The sequence below is a fragment of the Lytechinus pictus genome, chromosome 1, assembly GCF_037042905.1.
Source record: "Lytechinus pictus isolate F3 Inbred chromosome 1, Lp3.0, whole genome shotgun sequence".
In the NCBI taxonomy this organism is placed as follows: Eukaryota; Metazoa; Echinodermata; class Echinoidea; order Temnopleuroida; family Toxopneustidae; genus Lytechinus; species Lytechinus pictus.
In genome coordinates, this window is record NC_087245.1 from 16,078,550 (window position 1) to 16,095,465 (window position 16,916).

Below are 16,916 nucleotides of genomic sequence, written 5' to 3' on the forward strand. Positions count from 1 at the left end.
GATTCAATAACTGTTGATAAATCAGCTTTCGAAATAGGGATTTCAAATAAATAATAGTATTTGCATGAGCATTTTATTCTATGGGCGTGTGAGCATATGAGCCTATGCCAACATTGATTTGACTTTAAATAGCTAAGCAGCAAGGTCCAACTTTTCGCATATTTATGTGATATCTTGAATGAAGCCCAGAAAAAATCGCGTCCGAAAATTTATTTAGTGCTTAAAAAAGTGAAATATAGACATGATAAAGTGACAGGAAACACCATTTTACTGTCTTTACATACACTAATGCACTTTATGTGTTCTAGTACCGGCTCGAAGATGCAAAATTACAAAAATCGTGGTTCGCGTTGTACTTATAGCTTTTAAATCTGAGAAATTGTTGTTTTTAGGGTTTGGTTTTAGTCCTTATACATTATGCATGTTTCATCCTGGTTTTTTTTTCGCAAAGCACTGCTAGCCTATGACTTAAATGGGGAAAAATCAGAATAGTGATTTGAAATACTAAAATGGAAATTCCAGTCCATTTTGAGCCTCTCTGAATAAAAGCACATCCAATTCGAATTCGTAATGACGACATCATCGGATGCGACTTGAAGTCGATTTGGACTGTACTCAGACCACAGCAGCAAAGCAAACTTCTGTTTTTAGTATTCCTCGCATTATGACAAAATTCAACGTAGAAGGGTCGCGTAATATGCAACGGGCTTGGAACGTTAAATCTTATACAATTTGGGTTCAAACTCCAAATAAAATAAAATGACTATTTCAGTGGAGGAATAAAATCATTTTCAGCTAGCTCGATTCACTCGCTCCCATAACATAAACAAATCTAACAAAATTGATTTGGCTATTTCCGATATTCCCCCCCCCCCTCCCAACCACAACATTAAACCGCCGCCACTTGTTGATATACATCACAAAAAATAAATCCAACCCAGCTTGATTATGTTGCTGTCAAATGAATATGAGGAGTTAAAATTGCAGGGAACAAAAGAGCCCCTTTTTCATCGAATTGTTCATTAATATTAATCAGTGCAACTGACAAGCGATGAATATTAAATCGTTTCTCTTCGCGCGTGTTCTCAAGCTGAATTAATATCCTGCTCTTGCACAATGGATTGATTTGAGCAATGGTGTTGGATCAATATTGTGATATTCTTGCACGCTATATTAAAATAGGGTTTCCAACACACTATTCGATACTACTTTCAAGATGAAATACGTGGTCACGTATTTGTCAAGTATTATGCGATTGTAGGAGGATTAAACTCGTTGTTACATACGAATTACAAGTAAGTACCAATTCATAATTATTCATGCAATTTTATATTCCATTTTTAAGTTGTTCATTCCTTTGTGCTTTTTTTTGCAAAATCTAATATCTACTTTGGATTTGGATAGAGATTTTGATCAAATTTAGTAATGTTGGATGGGTCAAAAATGGGCCAGAATGTTTTTGTTTAATTTTGTTATACCCAAACTTCGCATTACAACAATATGTGTTGTAAAGGAACATCATCTGTAGCATCGTGTTCACTTTTTAAAATGTTGGGCAACATACTGTCCACACAACAATAATTGGTTAAAACTTTATCCAATTCTGGGTAGTTTTAAACCAATAAAGTGTGCTTTGGGTGAAAACTACACAGTATTGGCTGAAAATTACCCATAGTTTGATAAAGTTTTTTAACCAATTTTTGTGTGGACAGTATGTTGCCCAACAATTTAAGAGTGTAATTATTTTGCTCGATTCGGCAGTATGCTAGGCCGCATCAGGCAGATATAAACTCACAATGCACAGCTGATACTTTTTAGATGCATCAAAGCCGGGATCAAAGCATACCTAATATTATTTGTGTCTTTGATACCATTTTCTCTCCCACAATAGAACACTTATTTCGATATAAAATTATGTTTCGATAACGCTCATTTGTTATTCATTTTTATTTATAGCAGATTTATGAATGATGAGAAAAAGTGTGATTACAATTAGAAAACAGAGAAACATATCGGACGTCTTATAGATACAGTGGACTTGATGAAATAGGATGGTAACTTTCCTGATGTTGCAGTCACATCAATCGAACCGACTCCAGCCAAATTTTCTGTTTCTGTTTATGGTAACTCCCGTAGGAACTCGGCAGGACAGCATTTTGCTGGTAAACGCCAAGCTGGTATATAACCAATTACCTATGAAACAATTTACGTCTAGGTTAATCAGTCATAGTGGCTGACGTTATAGACGACAGATATCACTCTCGGAGTCTCGGGCCTTTTTATCAAAGTGGAGACAATTGCAGAGTTGGGATTCGAACTCACAACCTTGCGATTGTGAGTCCAATGCTCTAACCACTGGACCTCACAACCCGTAATTAAAAGCTTTTACGTATTATGGATCGGTATTTAGTCGGTTTCGTTATTGTGACTGGCAGGGCACCGGATCTGAGAACAGTGATAACGAATTCAGCCCATACTCGCAATACATAACATGTGCAGAATTTACAGTGCACGCGGCACGCACACATGCTATTTTGTCAGAATAATGTATTTTAAAGACGACTCGGCGATATAAAATGATTTATTAGACGGCGGACAAAGCCAGGTCATAAATACCGTGTTTACACTTGATCGGCTTTTGGTTTAGAACCAAAAGCAGATGCAGAATCGGCTTTTGGTTTGCGTTTACACGTTGTTACAGCTCGCGGTTCAGAACCGCGAGCCGATGCAAAAACCTGAAATGATACGCACACCAACAATATACGTCATAATAAAGACAACGCTGGATCAGTGCGTTTACAATTACGTCACAATGATAAAGTAAATGAAATGCGCACAAATTGCCGATGCAGAATCGGCTTTCTGTTTACACGTAGTAAAAAAGCCGATTCTGCATCGGCTCGCGGTTCAGAACCTATACTACTTTGGTGGTGCAAATTGCCGGTTCTGAACCGCGAGCCGATGCAAGTTACTCGCGTTTACACGCTATGAAAAAGCCGATGCTGCGTCGGCTCGCGGTTCAGAACCGCGAGCCGATTCAAATGCCGAAAGTAGTTTATAATTTGGGTTGGCGCGGTTGACGAGGTGACGCGTCAGAGCGCGCCAGTCTATATTGTTTATGCGCAGAATGACAAGAATCGATACTGGGCGCAAGGAGCGCGCAGGTTGTGCGCGCGCTTTGGTGAAGGCGCGAGAAATAGTATTGGCTTTCATCGGAGATGATCGTGCGAAAGATTCCTGATCTCAAAGGCGGGGAGGCTGGTATTCGGTATACACTCATATTTTTCGTGAAATTTAGGCCTCACCCAAATTCTCATGCCGAAAGGCTGGTATATAATTATGTATATGTGTATTATGTATATATGTATATGATATGATATATAATAAGTATGCCATCTGTAATCCACCGATTTGCCGATAGCTCATAATATAGTTAATAGCAGTGCTGGTATTCATGTCCGGCTAGCAGAGTACCAGTGGGAAGCAGCCGCGAAATTTAACGTTAATTTTCTGGGAGGGGGGCCATCTAGCCGGGGGTTTAAACCCCCCCCCTTCGGAGAGCTAAAACAAGGCTATCGGTTGGTTCCAGACATGCATGTATGTAAGTCTCAGAGGTATTGTTCATATTCATGTTTTATAGTTATGTCATCGTGACACCAGAATCCGAAAATCATTCATCTCTGCATAATAACGACACGACATAATCGCACATTATTTTGTTATTCCATTTTGTTCGCCGAGAACAATGTCATGATGAAAACAAAGAAACCAAACCAAACCAATGAAGTTTTTTTTAACGCTCTTAAATTCTGCATAGGCATGTGACACTGCGAAAATTGGTTCGTATTTCACAATGGAACTGTATTCTTTGAATCATTCCCATTTTTCGTAAATAAAGACCAATTAACTATCATTATATCTTTTCATTGAATTCACAATATAATCAGGCTATTCGCAATGGATTTATGGAAACATGAAAAAGGTGTAACTCAAACGGGCATCTGACATGTCTGTCAAAAGATTCAACGTATGATCGAGACCCTTGGAGGATTATTCCACTTTTGATATCTTTTCAGTATAAAAGTCAAACAAAAAGCTAATATGCTGATTTGGTTTTCATAAACAGAAGTCATCAACCTATGCACCTTTGAACCGGAAGTAAATACTGATTGGATACCAATGTCTTCGGATTAGAGGTTGAATTAAGTTCCTGCCTTCGATTAAAAATGGAATACAGACAGCATGAAAACACATACCTCGGCAGTCTAACGATAATTTACGTGAGTATAATCACATTGATCAGCGAATCGTATTCGGCGCCAGTCATGTCATATTTCGTGACTCCTACAATATATTTCAGTTCATTTTCTGCCATTGGTATGTTTTTGTCGCAGTCATTTATTTGTTCGCCGATGCCAAATGGATTTTAACACCAAGGAAACTTGAAAATAAACGCTGCAAATGGGTGTGAAGAAATGCTATCCAAAACACTTGATTGTAAATTTTTTCATTCTATTCTTCAATCGTTTGACCCCCTCTTTTCTCCATTTAGTTTCCTCTTTTCTCTTTCATATCTCTATCGATATGCGCATGTCAGCCTTAGTAATCATTTGATCTGATGCTATAACCCACAAATTCAAATGCTGTGAAGTGTAAACGAACAATCATTACTTTCTTTGTCATCGTCGCCGTCGTTTATACCGGACTTTTTTCATTACTACGGAGAACACTCTCTACAACGCAACAATTCCTTTACAAATGTAAGTCAAATCACAATGGAGAGCTGAGAGGCTCTTGTCGAAAGTTGGTGGACCGGGACGCGAATTTTTAAACCGTAGGATGGCCACTGAAGAATCATGAATTATTCATGAGCGATTCGCTTCGCAATCCGCCTCGCTCAACACACTAGTCTGTAATAGAGGCCGTGTTTTTTGTGAGCGTTTTAATGCTGCTTATGTTATGACAGTTATTTCGTCTTGAATTATATTCTTTCCTCATCTTGATAAAAAAAGAATATTGTATTTATTTATCCAAGATTAAATCTGGATCTACTACGAAATATCTCGCCGCACAAAATATGAATTAATATTTTTAAGGACTAGAAAGCAAAGACTATATGGATAAATCGATGTTACACAGCTGAACTCGCGCCTGATTTGTGGGAAGTTTTGATGCCATTGAAGTTTTTATTGTTCAAGGTTTAACCAGTTGACTACTAACTTATATGATATCATGACGTTTTATAAAGGGGATGGGTTAATATAAATCGAACCCCACATGGTACATACAATGGGTTAATGTTGGAAGCTAGAATTGGTGGGGGCTGCCGTATGTAAAGTTAGATCTAGATCCCAGCTGTACACAAGGCTCAGGGGTGCATACAGTAGATCGCTCTACAGAACATTTATATAAAATTTTAATAGTCAATCAACAATAATTTGAATTGGATGCCTTTCTTATATTGTTTGAATCTCCGCAGTGTAATTCACTTATTTGGGTTTGTCTTTCTGACAAAGAGGTTCTTTCAATCTTGAAATTGTAATTCATATCAGTGATATGATACTACTAAAAAAAAACCAGACAAAATATTTGACAAGAATTAAATACATTTAACAAAGATTAGAATTAAAGTAACGGTATGCCTAGTGGTAATCCTGTTAGAAGAAAATGTATGTGTTTGCTGTTTTAATTGATAATACTATTTTAGAATAATACTTAAGACCTACATGTAGTTATGATGTCACTGGCGCCGTTTCAAAGCGTATTTATATGTTATGTTATGTTATGTTATATCGAGGTTTTTTTTTTATCTGACTGCTAAGAAAGCACGAATGCCTGTGAGCAAGCAACCCGGGGACCGACGGCTTAAGGTCCTCTCCTATATTGCTTGAAACTATAACTGCACTATCTTTTTATAATTTCAACTTTGTGGGACAGAGAAAGTTTATGTCATTATGTATGTTTCATTTAATTGCATCACATTAATCTGGTTGATGAAGAAATTGTTTTAAATTGATATACCGTTCTTTGTATTTTATACCAGTTAAGTTAATCAATTTCTTTTCACAACCACAGCAATAGCAGTTGGTATACAGTACAATCATGTTTTCGACCAACCCTATAACCTAGTATCGATGTGTTCACAAAGCTAAATAAATGCAATAAAATGAAGAAAAAAAACAGTGAGTGGGGGATGTAATTGGTCCCTCATTTGTATACCGACTAGGATGTGCTTATAACTGTTTTGTTAAATTAAGCTGAACTTTAGCATGTCATAAATATCACATTTAAGTCAAATTTTGATGATTTTTTTAGTGTTATTCTTCTTTGATTTGTCTCTTTTTAATCAAATAATTTTTTTTTTGAGGGGTGGACTTGCCCTTTAACAGTGATGGATAAATGTTAACAGCTGCTGAACATATCCCTGATTTCCTGTATTCATATAAATCATTTTTTGTAGAGGAGAGAGAACAGAAATAAAGACACGTATGCTTTCATGATCGGCCAGTAAACATAATGCTTTCTATTATTATGTTCCATTTTGTCAGTTGTGTGAAGGGATGTATACAGTATAAAGTTACAATTTAATAAACCGCAATATTAACTGTAATGTTATATATAATTATGATCAATGTGAAAGAAAGTCTGATGGAGTAAGAGATAGAGGGGGGGGGTGAAGGGCGATGGAGCGAAGGGTCGGGTGTGATGTCATACATGATTGTGTTCAGTGATACATGACAGATGATAGATACATAAACAGGATATCAATATTTAAACCGTAATATAACATGTAATTATGGTTAATGTGAAAGAAATTTTGAAGAAGTAAACGTGTACTTTGAGAGAGGAATAAGAGACACAGAGACTCGAAGAGAGGGGGGAGAGGGGGAGGAGGGGTGGATAAGTGATGTTATACATGTGGTCAGTGATGCATGGCAGATGATAAATACATGAATGGATAGTGTTAATTTCAAAATCATAAACATAATATCAATATTCATTTGATTAAATTGCAGTTAGATCTGAAGATAAACAACAATGCACGTGTTGTGCTAATTATATTACCCAAGAAGAATTACACACAATTAAAACAATTTGAATGTCATTCCGTTTAGGCAGTGTCCTACATTAGAGAATGGAAATTATCTGGACACAGAACAATTTAAGAAAATAAACTTTTCCCCTCAAAATGTACGTTTTCAGTAAAGGAATAAAATGCAGATGAAAACGAAATTATATGAACAAAGCATGAAAAGATGAGAGAGACTCACTGAAAGAGAGAGAGTGGAGAGAAAACTTGCAAAGCACAACCACCCTGTCTGTGGTGAGTCTATACAACATATACACACTCAATAAATCTTTAAAATATAACTTTTGTCTAAAAAAAACACTAATAAAGTTGCATTCATTCAAATTTTGTTTTCATTCTAGACTCCCGGTCTAGACATACTTGGGATCATTTTTTATTCACCAGAACGCTCAAAAACTTTTGCTAAAAAATTATTTGTCATTATGATAAATACTGTAATAAAGACTAATAAAAACTGACAGTGTAAAAAAAAAAAACCCAAGCATTTATCCCGACGAATAAGAAAAAATAAGCCAAGCATTGTCATGTCAACCTCATTTCACCACACATGGGTAAATGGGAATGAGGGGGAGAGAGAGAGAGCGACCGGAGAGATTTGAGCAACACCATTGTCGTCACGTTGTACATTTAGTCTATAAATAGAGACATATTTCTAACCTGAAGCTTCTAGATACGAGTATTCCTCCGTCAACAAACACTAATTTACTTTAAAAACAAAACAAATAACTAATCTTTATAATCAACAGGGGTGATTTAGAATAATAAGCAATTGCTTTAATTTTTTTAAGAAGAGAATTTTATAAGGGTCTCCTATACCCTTGAATCAAAGACTAATTGATCGCAAGAAGCGAACTACTCATGAATAATTCATTTTTCTTCAGTGGCCATCCTACGGTTTAAAAATTCGCGACCGGGACAGCATCGGAATATCTTGCCTCTGGACACGACATATTTGCAATTGTTCGTCCGGTGCAAATCTTCGGATGTTCTGTTGTCCCAGTCCACCAACTTTCGACAAAAGCCTCTCAGCTCTCCATTTGTGATTTTAATCTTATTTTCAAAGGAATCGATGCGTTGTAGAAAGTGTCTCCGTACATGCGAAAACTCTCTCGTATCACCATTTACACTCCATGGAATCACCTTCTTTATTTCCCCTTTTAATAGATTATTGCTGTGGTACTTCAAGTTCTAAGTTTGGGATCAGTGTGCTCTGGTACGTATTCTTTGGGAGATGATATTTCAGATTTTTTTTAATCAAATTAATCAGGTAAAAGTGAAAGAAGATGAATAAACTCTAATCCGCACTATAAAGATTAATAAAGCAAAATGACATTTCACTCCAAAATCATTCATTATATTTTCTTTGAATTTGATTGAATTTATTTGACAGCATTAAAACTCAACGTCAAAATCATTAAAATCCCATATGATAACATACACAATAATGAGCCAGGACCTCTTAAAACAATTTACACTTGTAGGATACGCCCTTAAATTAAATATTTTTTTTAAATTACTGTTTAAATAGTGAACAACTTCATTTAAACTTTTGAAGAGCGGAAAGCTTTTCGCTTTGATAGCAAAATAAGAATTTCACGAGAATGAGGGCAAAAGGGACGAATGCAGAAGAAAGACAGTGCTATTGTAAAGTGGAATAATCAGGAATACAGAAGTCTTAGACGATGTCAAATAGTTTTGATAGTTAATCAATGTATGGAAAAAGGAGACCGATAGTGCTATTTACCTTCCATTACGCGTCATGACGGGCCGGAATCATTGCGCAAAATAATTCACTCTTACCCCTCCACCCCCCCCCCCAAAAAAAAAAACATTGCTTCGACGATTACGACCAAAATATCACTGGCAACCGTTCAATATGTTCGGCAATAGGCATGATTATCATTATTATTATCATAAGTTTGGAACAAATTCAATTTTTAGTTCGAGACAAGAATAATGTAATGAGGGAGTCACTATTGTCATCTCTGTCAATCGTAATTCATAATTCATGTAATTGTTATAATATCATGAGGTACTGGAATCGATTCGTTTAGTTTACATCACCAAATGAGTCGACTAGGAAGATGAGATGCCACATTACTGTATAATTATTTTACTGGGTACATGAGCTGCGTTAAGAAAAGGACTGTTTTGAATTCTCTTATAAACTGAACAACCTTGAAAGAGGTGTGGGGCATCAAAAATTAGCATTTAATACTTAATTTCTGGAAGCGAGAGTGTTTCAAAATTGGTGAATGGTCAATACTGGTGAATTAATTTAACATTTTAAAAACACAAATAAATATCACTTTAAAATGTAAGAGCACCTATTTGTGGTCCTTAAATATTTATTGGAACCCCAAAGTTCTTAGCTTGTCAGAGATAACCACATCCATCAATAATTCAATATATTGATTAAAAAGATTATTAATAAAATGAAGCCCAAAGGTCGTTCAAAAATTTAAGTGTCTACTTTAACACAATAAATATTATTTTTATTTGACCAGGAATCACATGTCAGTACTGCGATAATGTTCCATCGCTAGAAGAATGTGATTCAACACGGGAATGTGCGTCAAATGAGGTAAATTGGTATTAAAGAAAGTAAATTTAAGTGGATGATCCGGGCTGAAAATATTAATATGTAAATAAATAGAGTAACATTCACAAAGCAAAATGCTGAAAATTTCATCAAAATCGGATAACAAATAACGAAGTTATTGAATTTAGAATTTATCAATATTTTGTGAAAACAGTTATATGCATCGTGATGAATATTCATTAGGTGGGCTGACGATATCATATCCTCAGTTTCCTTTTTCTTATGTTATTACATGAAATCATAATTGTTTTATTTTTTCATACATATGTAAATGATGTGTCTCCCTTATGATGAGATAAGTTGCGGCAATAAATAATTAATGCACTTGATCAGTTGTCAATCCAATTGTTTTAGTTCTTGGTATGTTAGAAAATGTTTGAATAAACCTAATTTCATATAATACAATACAAAAGAACAAGTGGGGATATAACATCATCAGCCCACCTAATTAATATTCATGAAGACATGCCTAGAACTGTTTCACCGGAATAATGCAAATCTTTAAAATTCAATAACTTCGTTATTTGTTATCCGATTTTGATCAAATTTTGAGCATTTTGCTTTGTGAATTTTACTCTACTTATTGAGATATAATTACCTCCAGCCTGGACCATCCCTTTAATGATTACTTAACTAGACAAAAATGAGATATGTATATATTAACGAAAGGGAAAAGAACGGTAACAGACTTATTGGAGCTACATGTAAATCTAAAAAAAGAAATATGAGTTAGCCCTTTTATGTGTTTTTTATGTATATTTCAAGAAAGAAAATAAAGATTTCAGTCCAGACTTCGGAAGCATGTGAGTTTAAAATTTTGCAAAAAAAACAAACAAAACAACAATTGGAAAAAACTTCATTGAGATTTATACTGGATACCTAAATCTTTCTCCTCTCTTTTCATTTAAAAGTCATTCTGGGACAGCGATCAAAATAATCCGTTCTTGGTTAATGTGTAATAAATCCATACTCCACAAAAATATGATTCACTTTAATCTGGAGATTAAAGAATGTTACCCATGTGTTTTCCGAACAATAGCGATCCTATAATTTCAACCTATAAATGAAACAAGAAAAAAACAATTGTATTGTCGTATTCGTTATAGCTGTTATTCTTTTAATTAGCATTGTTGCCAATCGTGTACAATCAGGGAATCACAGTCGAAGGGTAATGTAAAACGGCTTATTATAATCACTCGGGTCGCGTTCGCGTTCGAAATCACTCGGGTCGCGTTCGAAATCACTCGGGTTTTTTATTTTTGGCGATTTTTTTTTATTTCGATGCGATTTTTTTTCTAACGGTGTCTTCAATGGGACAAACACGCTGGGCAAATAAAATGAAATTGAAATTCTAGTTTCGTTTTAAGCCAGCAAATGCCTTAAATAAAATGCATCATCTTAAAGGCGCAAGTGCAATTAAAATGTAATAGAAGTCGCAAGCACGCGCGATGATTCGGAACATGTTATTAAAATGCTTTGGGGAGCTAACGTTTTCAAATCAATTTATTACTATCTTCAGAAATTAACTTTTGATAACCAAGAACAATATATAAAAGAAGCGGGGTCCGCTATCACCACGAGGTTGAAGAGAAGTGTCTATCATCATAAAGGAGGTAAGAGAGTAGTGCAGTGATGTCCGTCGGTAATACGACCTTTAAAAGTTCACGGCGGCGTCCGCTATCACCACGAGGTTGAAGAGAAGATATCTATCCTCGTAAACATCGTCAGAGATAATACTGCGTCTTTCTCCCTGATTAATGCGACCTCTAAATAGCTAGCACCTCAAAAAAATCTTGAAATATGTTCTGAACGATCACGCACTGTAACTAGATCTACGCCGATATTTTATATCCGATTTTTCCTTCAAGGGGCATGATCGAAGATTGGCAGGTGATCGCGCCGATTGTGGTAAAATCGGGAGCCGATTTTAAAATCGGTTAATTAGAACAGGTACAATTACGATTTTAAAATTAATTTAAAATCGATTTCCAAAATCAATTTTAAAATCGATCTAAGATCAATTGTAGATCAGTTTTAGTATTAGTTTTTAAAAGCCCATTCACATTTTTACTGATGCTGACGAAAAGTTAGTTTGGTTGTCAGAGCATTATTTGTCCTGCGTCTAAATAACTATGTCCGATCGAATTAAGGACCGTTTTAATTTCGGAAAGGTAGGAGAGATAGAGAGAGAGACTGATCCCCGTTCAGCTCAACGTATACGTTTGGCACGCGAGCACAAAGAAGATCAATTAAGCACATCACCTAATGCAATGTTTCGAGAATTTAGGTAGGGAATTTTTTAGGTCTCCAGTTACTTAAAACATGAAATGGCGATTTTATCTATAAAATAAGACAAATTTTATGAGAAATGGACAATAGTTAAGAGCATAATTTTAAAACGCCTATCGGAAAGATCGTCCTCAAAGCTCATTACGTATTAGACAGCTGGCAGCCGTCTGTTTCGAGTTTTTTAACATTTTTATTTCTCCTCGTACACAGACGGCTCGCTATGGTGCAACCATCATTACGGGGTTAACAATGCAAAATCCCCCAGACAGCGCTCATCGATTTTTGTCTTTATTTCATAAAAATATATGGAAAGAACTGTATCAAATATATTATTATTCCGTTTTGTCCTAAAATGCACCAAAAAAAGAGAAAATAAACTTAAAAGGGGAAAACAGTAACTAATTGCTTCGGCTGTCGCGCAACTTCACTTCCCCGTTTTATTGGAACTTAATGCATAAACATATGGCCATTGAGTCCCTGTACAGATCGAGCTAGAACTTCGGTCTCTGTATTGGTGAGTGGAGCTAATGGAGTTCAGCGGAACAACGAACATTACAGACTGGAGACCGAAGCTTTTGGTCTAATTGCGTATATATGCATTAAACCACGGATGGCTGGCTATGCATACCGCTGAATAAAATACTTTCGGACGAGCTGCAGACTGACTGGCACTGTAACGTGGGATCTAACTCGGCTGGACTCACGTTACCTTGCTCCATGCTACCGATGCATGCCGTGTCCGACCGTGGCCGGGTCCCGCCTTGGGGCCATTGCATGCAGGCATACATGTCCGTACATGGGAATGACGATGTAATATCGATGTGGCAGATATGGCAAGTTCCGACTCGGAGTCCTCGTATAAAAACAGTAGAAGTCTGGATGTATTCTAGGATAGTTGAGCCACATGGCTGATTTGCTTGTTTGTTATGTTAAGCAGTAGGCGAGTGCCTTTTTTTTAAGGCACTTGCCGGCTTAAAACGAAACTAGAATTTGAATTTCATTTTATTTTCCCAGCGTGTTTGTCCCATTGAAGACACCATTAGAAAAAAAAATCGCATCGAAATAAAAAAAATCGCCAAAAATCCAAAACCCGAGTGATTTCGAACGCGAACGCGACCCGAGTGATTATAACAAGCCTGTAAAACTGTCAAGAAACAAACAAATATTGCAAGCATTTGTTCCCTTTGTCTTTATGCTTATATAGAATCATCAATTTTTGGAATGATTTTTATTCCCATAGTTCTCAATGCCACATGAAGATAACTGTTATAACCTTTCGAAATATTCAAAAGAAAAATAATAAATTTGTAAATTTGGAAGACAAGAAAAATATTTGTCTGCACATAAGCAGACCCCACCTTTCCCACGAGCATGACGAGACCACGAGCATAACTTTCAACTTGGGATCGGTAAAACAAAACTTAGCAAATATTGTAAAATGACTTTACGATGCATGGGTTGTACATTATTTTCAAATGCGATCGGTCTCAAAAATATTAAAGCAATATGAAAAATAAGTCAACTTTGTGTTACCGAACCCGTATGTCACTGTTTATTTTTGACGGCTTTTCATGCTTTTGGGACCTTGCCCTACTTTTTAAACACACAGATTGATAAATATTTGAAATGTTTTTTATAATGCATGGGGGATTATAAGAATGCAACGTCACGAATGTAGTAACAACATAGCATTAATATAAAGGAATCTGATTATATTCAGTCATCTCCCTTTACATACGATCATGATGATAGACTATTATCAGAACGTAATCTTTGCTCATGAAATAATTCCCTTTCGGACCTTACCTCGAGGCAATTTCTAATTTGGGTGATGTAATATCTGTAGGTTTTGCTTTTTCGTCCTTCTGTATAAATGATTTGCAATGTGCATGAATCCTCTAACAATAACAAATTGTCAGCACGAACCTATGAAATTATTTCATTGATTTTTTTTTAGGAAGAACAATATGTGAAAATTATGTTCAACGAGAAAGAGCAAAATCTAATTATATTTTGATTAAACAGGCCGATATGAATAAATACTGCATGACGTCACAATCCATTGTACAGTTGATTGTCGTTAATATTGAATCAGAGTGATCAATTAAGTTGATATATTAGAGGTAGCATCACAAAATCGTTAATTTATGAAAATTAGGTTGCCTCTTCTAAAATATGGGGAAAATGGATTACCTCTACTGATTTTGCACTGATGATAATGAAATTAGATCAGCCCTAATAAATATGTAGAAACTATTCAACGATATAAATCTAAAAGAAAATAATGACAGTCTTTGTATTTCACTGATCTGAAATATATTGACTAAGATAATACATCTTGGCATGTTCCTTGTATGCTTTATCTCTAGCATTTGGGCGTTGCTACAGGATTTGTCCGCTAATAAATTTTCAAAGTAGTGAAAAGGGGAAAAATAGAGAAAAGAGGGAAAACGAAGGTAGGAAGGATGACGTCTATTAAAAAATATAGCTAATGATCATGTAACCCTATAATGTCCTGTAATAAAAAAATACGTTAAAAAAAATATGAGATCATCTTTACATGTACATCGTCTCCTCCCTCCTCCGTGCTATCAAAATATCGTGGTGTCGCTCCTGCTTATAATTCTTCATGGCTATTCTTTGAAAGGTTTTAATTTTTCGAATTTTCGAAATTAAAATCAAATTAATTTGGCCCCTAACGCTTAATGTTGCAGATCTGTAGAACCGAAATCCGGATTCATTCTTTAACCTCGACCACGTATCGAATGGACTGTCAGCAAGATCAAGCGTGCCTCAACGAACAGGGCATTTACGAATCTCAATGCACAGGCAATACCGGGTCTATTTGTGTGACCTGCTGTAATACGGACCTCTGCAACGCCCCATCTGCCAATGCCGGCACTAACCAGCCCACAACTGCAGATGCAACAACAACACAAGGAACCATCGCCGTCCCGGAACCAGCGACAACTGTAACAGACACAGCGACAACAGATGTTACAACGACACAACCTCCCACAACGTTAACAGGTAAGACCATGTTTGTGCAATGGTTAGAACGCTATCGCTCTTCATCCTCTGAGTGATCATCATTATTAAATCGGCGTCCGTTCTGAAAACAGGACGAGGTGGCGCCAATATCAAAAAGCTAAGCGTAAAATGTGTACAGGATGCGTAAGGGCATGAAGGGTGGTGGTTATGTTTTCGGGAGTGGTCTACTGTGGACAGCATGCTTGATGAGTTTCCATTTTTTCTTAGCTACCACCACAGAAATATTTTTTTTATTTCCGTGGCTACCACCCACAGACTAGTAACGTCGTCAATTACCAAGCTCTAAGCTGTCTGGCAGGCAGTAATTAAAGCGAAAGAACTGTACGTGAAGAACTTACAAGATTGATGTAGTTATGTTTTATGAGGTATTCAAGTATTTCCTTTCTCTTTTATGCACTTTTTCTATTATCTATCCATCTTTTTACTTATTTGTCTTTTACTTTTATTCATTTATCCATCACTGCATTTATTCAGCCATCACATTTATATTCATCTATATATTGATTTATCATCTATTTATTGCAATCATTCTTGTTTTTCATGTAAATTCCTGCAAGTAAATTTCATGTTACCGTGATATTTCAACTTTCAGCTCGTTCGAGTTCAACACACCTTAGCTCATCACTCTACAAACTCTACAGCTCAGCACGAAAGATCAAACCTCAGCACGTCTTAAGTACGAGTGAACCAGGCTCTGTCATCACATGCGCAATGACCTGCGCACATACGCCAAGTTGTCAGTCATTTGGATACAACAATGAAGATGGATTGTGCTATACAGTTGGATCCCCTTCAGATGAACTAACATTTAGTATCGCAGAAAAATGTAACCATTACATCCTAGAAATTTGAAAACATGTCGAAAAAGGGATAGTGATTTATATTTGAGAGACAATAAAATGGCATTTCCAATTGGAATTGGTGGTATGGGGAGGGGGCGGCGTATAAACGAGTTACGTCTATCTGTCAAGAACGAATGGTTGGAAACGAGTGTGGGACATTTTAAGAATGATTACAATTATTGACTGACCTTGCTTTGTATGACTAAGGAATACTAACATGTACAAGTTTTGTTTTGTCCTTGTTTTGGGTTTTTTTTTGCTTCTGAAATAATAATCTGGTCAGAAAAGTTACTGATTTCGATTTCTCATCATATATAACTAATGACGAACAGAAGTGTTGCAATAATAAGACACAGCTGCCTTACATCAATGCTATGACAAAAGTCAGTATGAAAAAAAAACATTGCTCGAGGTAATGGTCGTTTATAATAGTCACTAGCATATCCTGATTTCTCTGGGTTTAGTTTGAAATATTGATGTCTTCTAAGTGTCACCAATATCTCAAATGGTTATTACCATTTTCAGTTTTCATTATTCTGAATCATCTGACTGGTAGATGAATTTAATTTGTTACATATATATACCGTGTTGTCTGTGTTTATAATCTATTTTCATAAGCACTTGGTGGAAATGGGGTATAATACCCCATTCCCACCAACGCTACGAACATGTAGTTTTCGCTACGTCAACGAAAAATCGCCATGACGCAGTGGGAACTGCTACAGCTTAGCGAGAACTACAATTTACGTGGCATAATCCGCATGATCTCCCGAGACCCATTTTCCGCTACGCGGACTTCGAACATGTCCAAACTCCACGTAGCAGGAGCACCGTCTGGACAGTGCGTAGTAATGACGCAGCAAGGACCTCCTTCGGATCCACTAACAGTTCCAACGACGTAGCATCCACGTGGTTAAACGGAAAGGACGAGCAACAACTCCGTCCATGTCGCTGCCGCCACGCACATTCATTCGTCACTACGTCCTATATCAGGTGAAGTTCCCACTACGTTGTTGAAATTCCGAAGAAAAGCTAGCACCCA

At 36.3% G+C, this 16,916-nt stretch overlaps 1 protein-coding gene across 1 annotated transcript; it reads left to right on the forward strand.

Moving 5' to 3' along the window:
* The first annotated feature begins 1,111 nt into the window (after window positions 1-1,111).
* Window positions 1,112-16,453, forward strand: LOC129263308 (CUB domain-containing protein-like). The gene is made up of 6 exons (XM_054901251.2): window positions 1,112-1,295; window positions 4,127-4,280; window positions 8,255-8,303; window positions 9,598-9,674; window positions 14,696-15,011; window positions 15,625-16,453. The coding sequence occupies exons 2-6, from the start codon at window positions 4,227-4,229 to the stop codon at window positions 15,882-15,884; spliced, it is 756 nt and encodes a 251-aa protein (XP_054757226.2). The 5' UTR covers window positions 1,112-1,295; window positions 4,127-4,226; the 3' UTR covers window positions 15,885-16,453.
* Window positions 16,454-16,916: the final 463 nt, after the last annotated feature.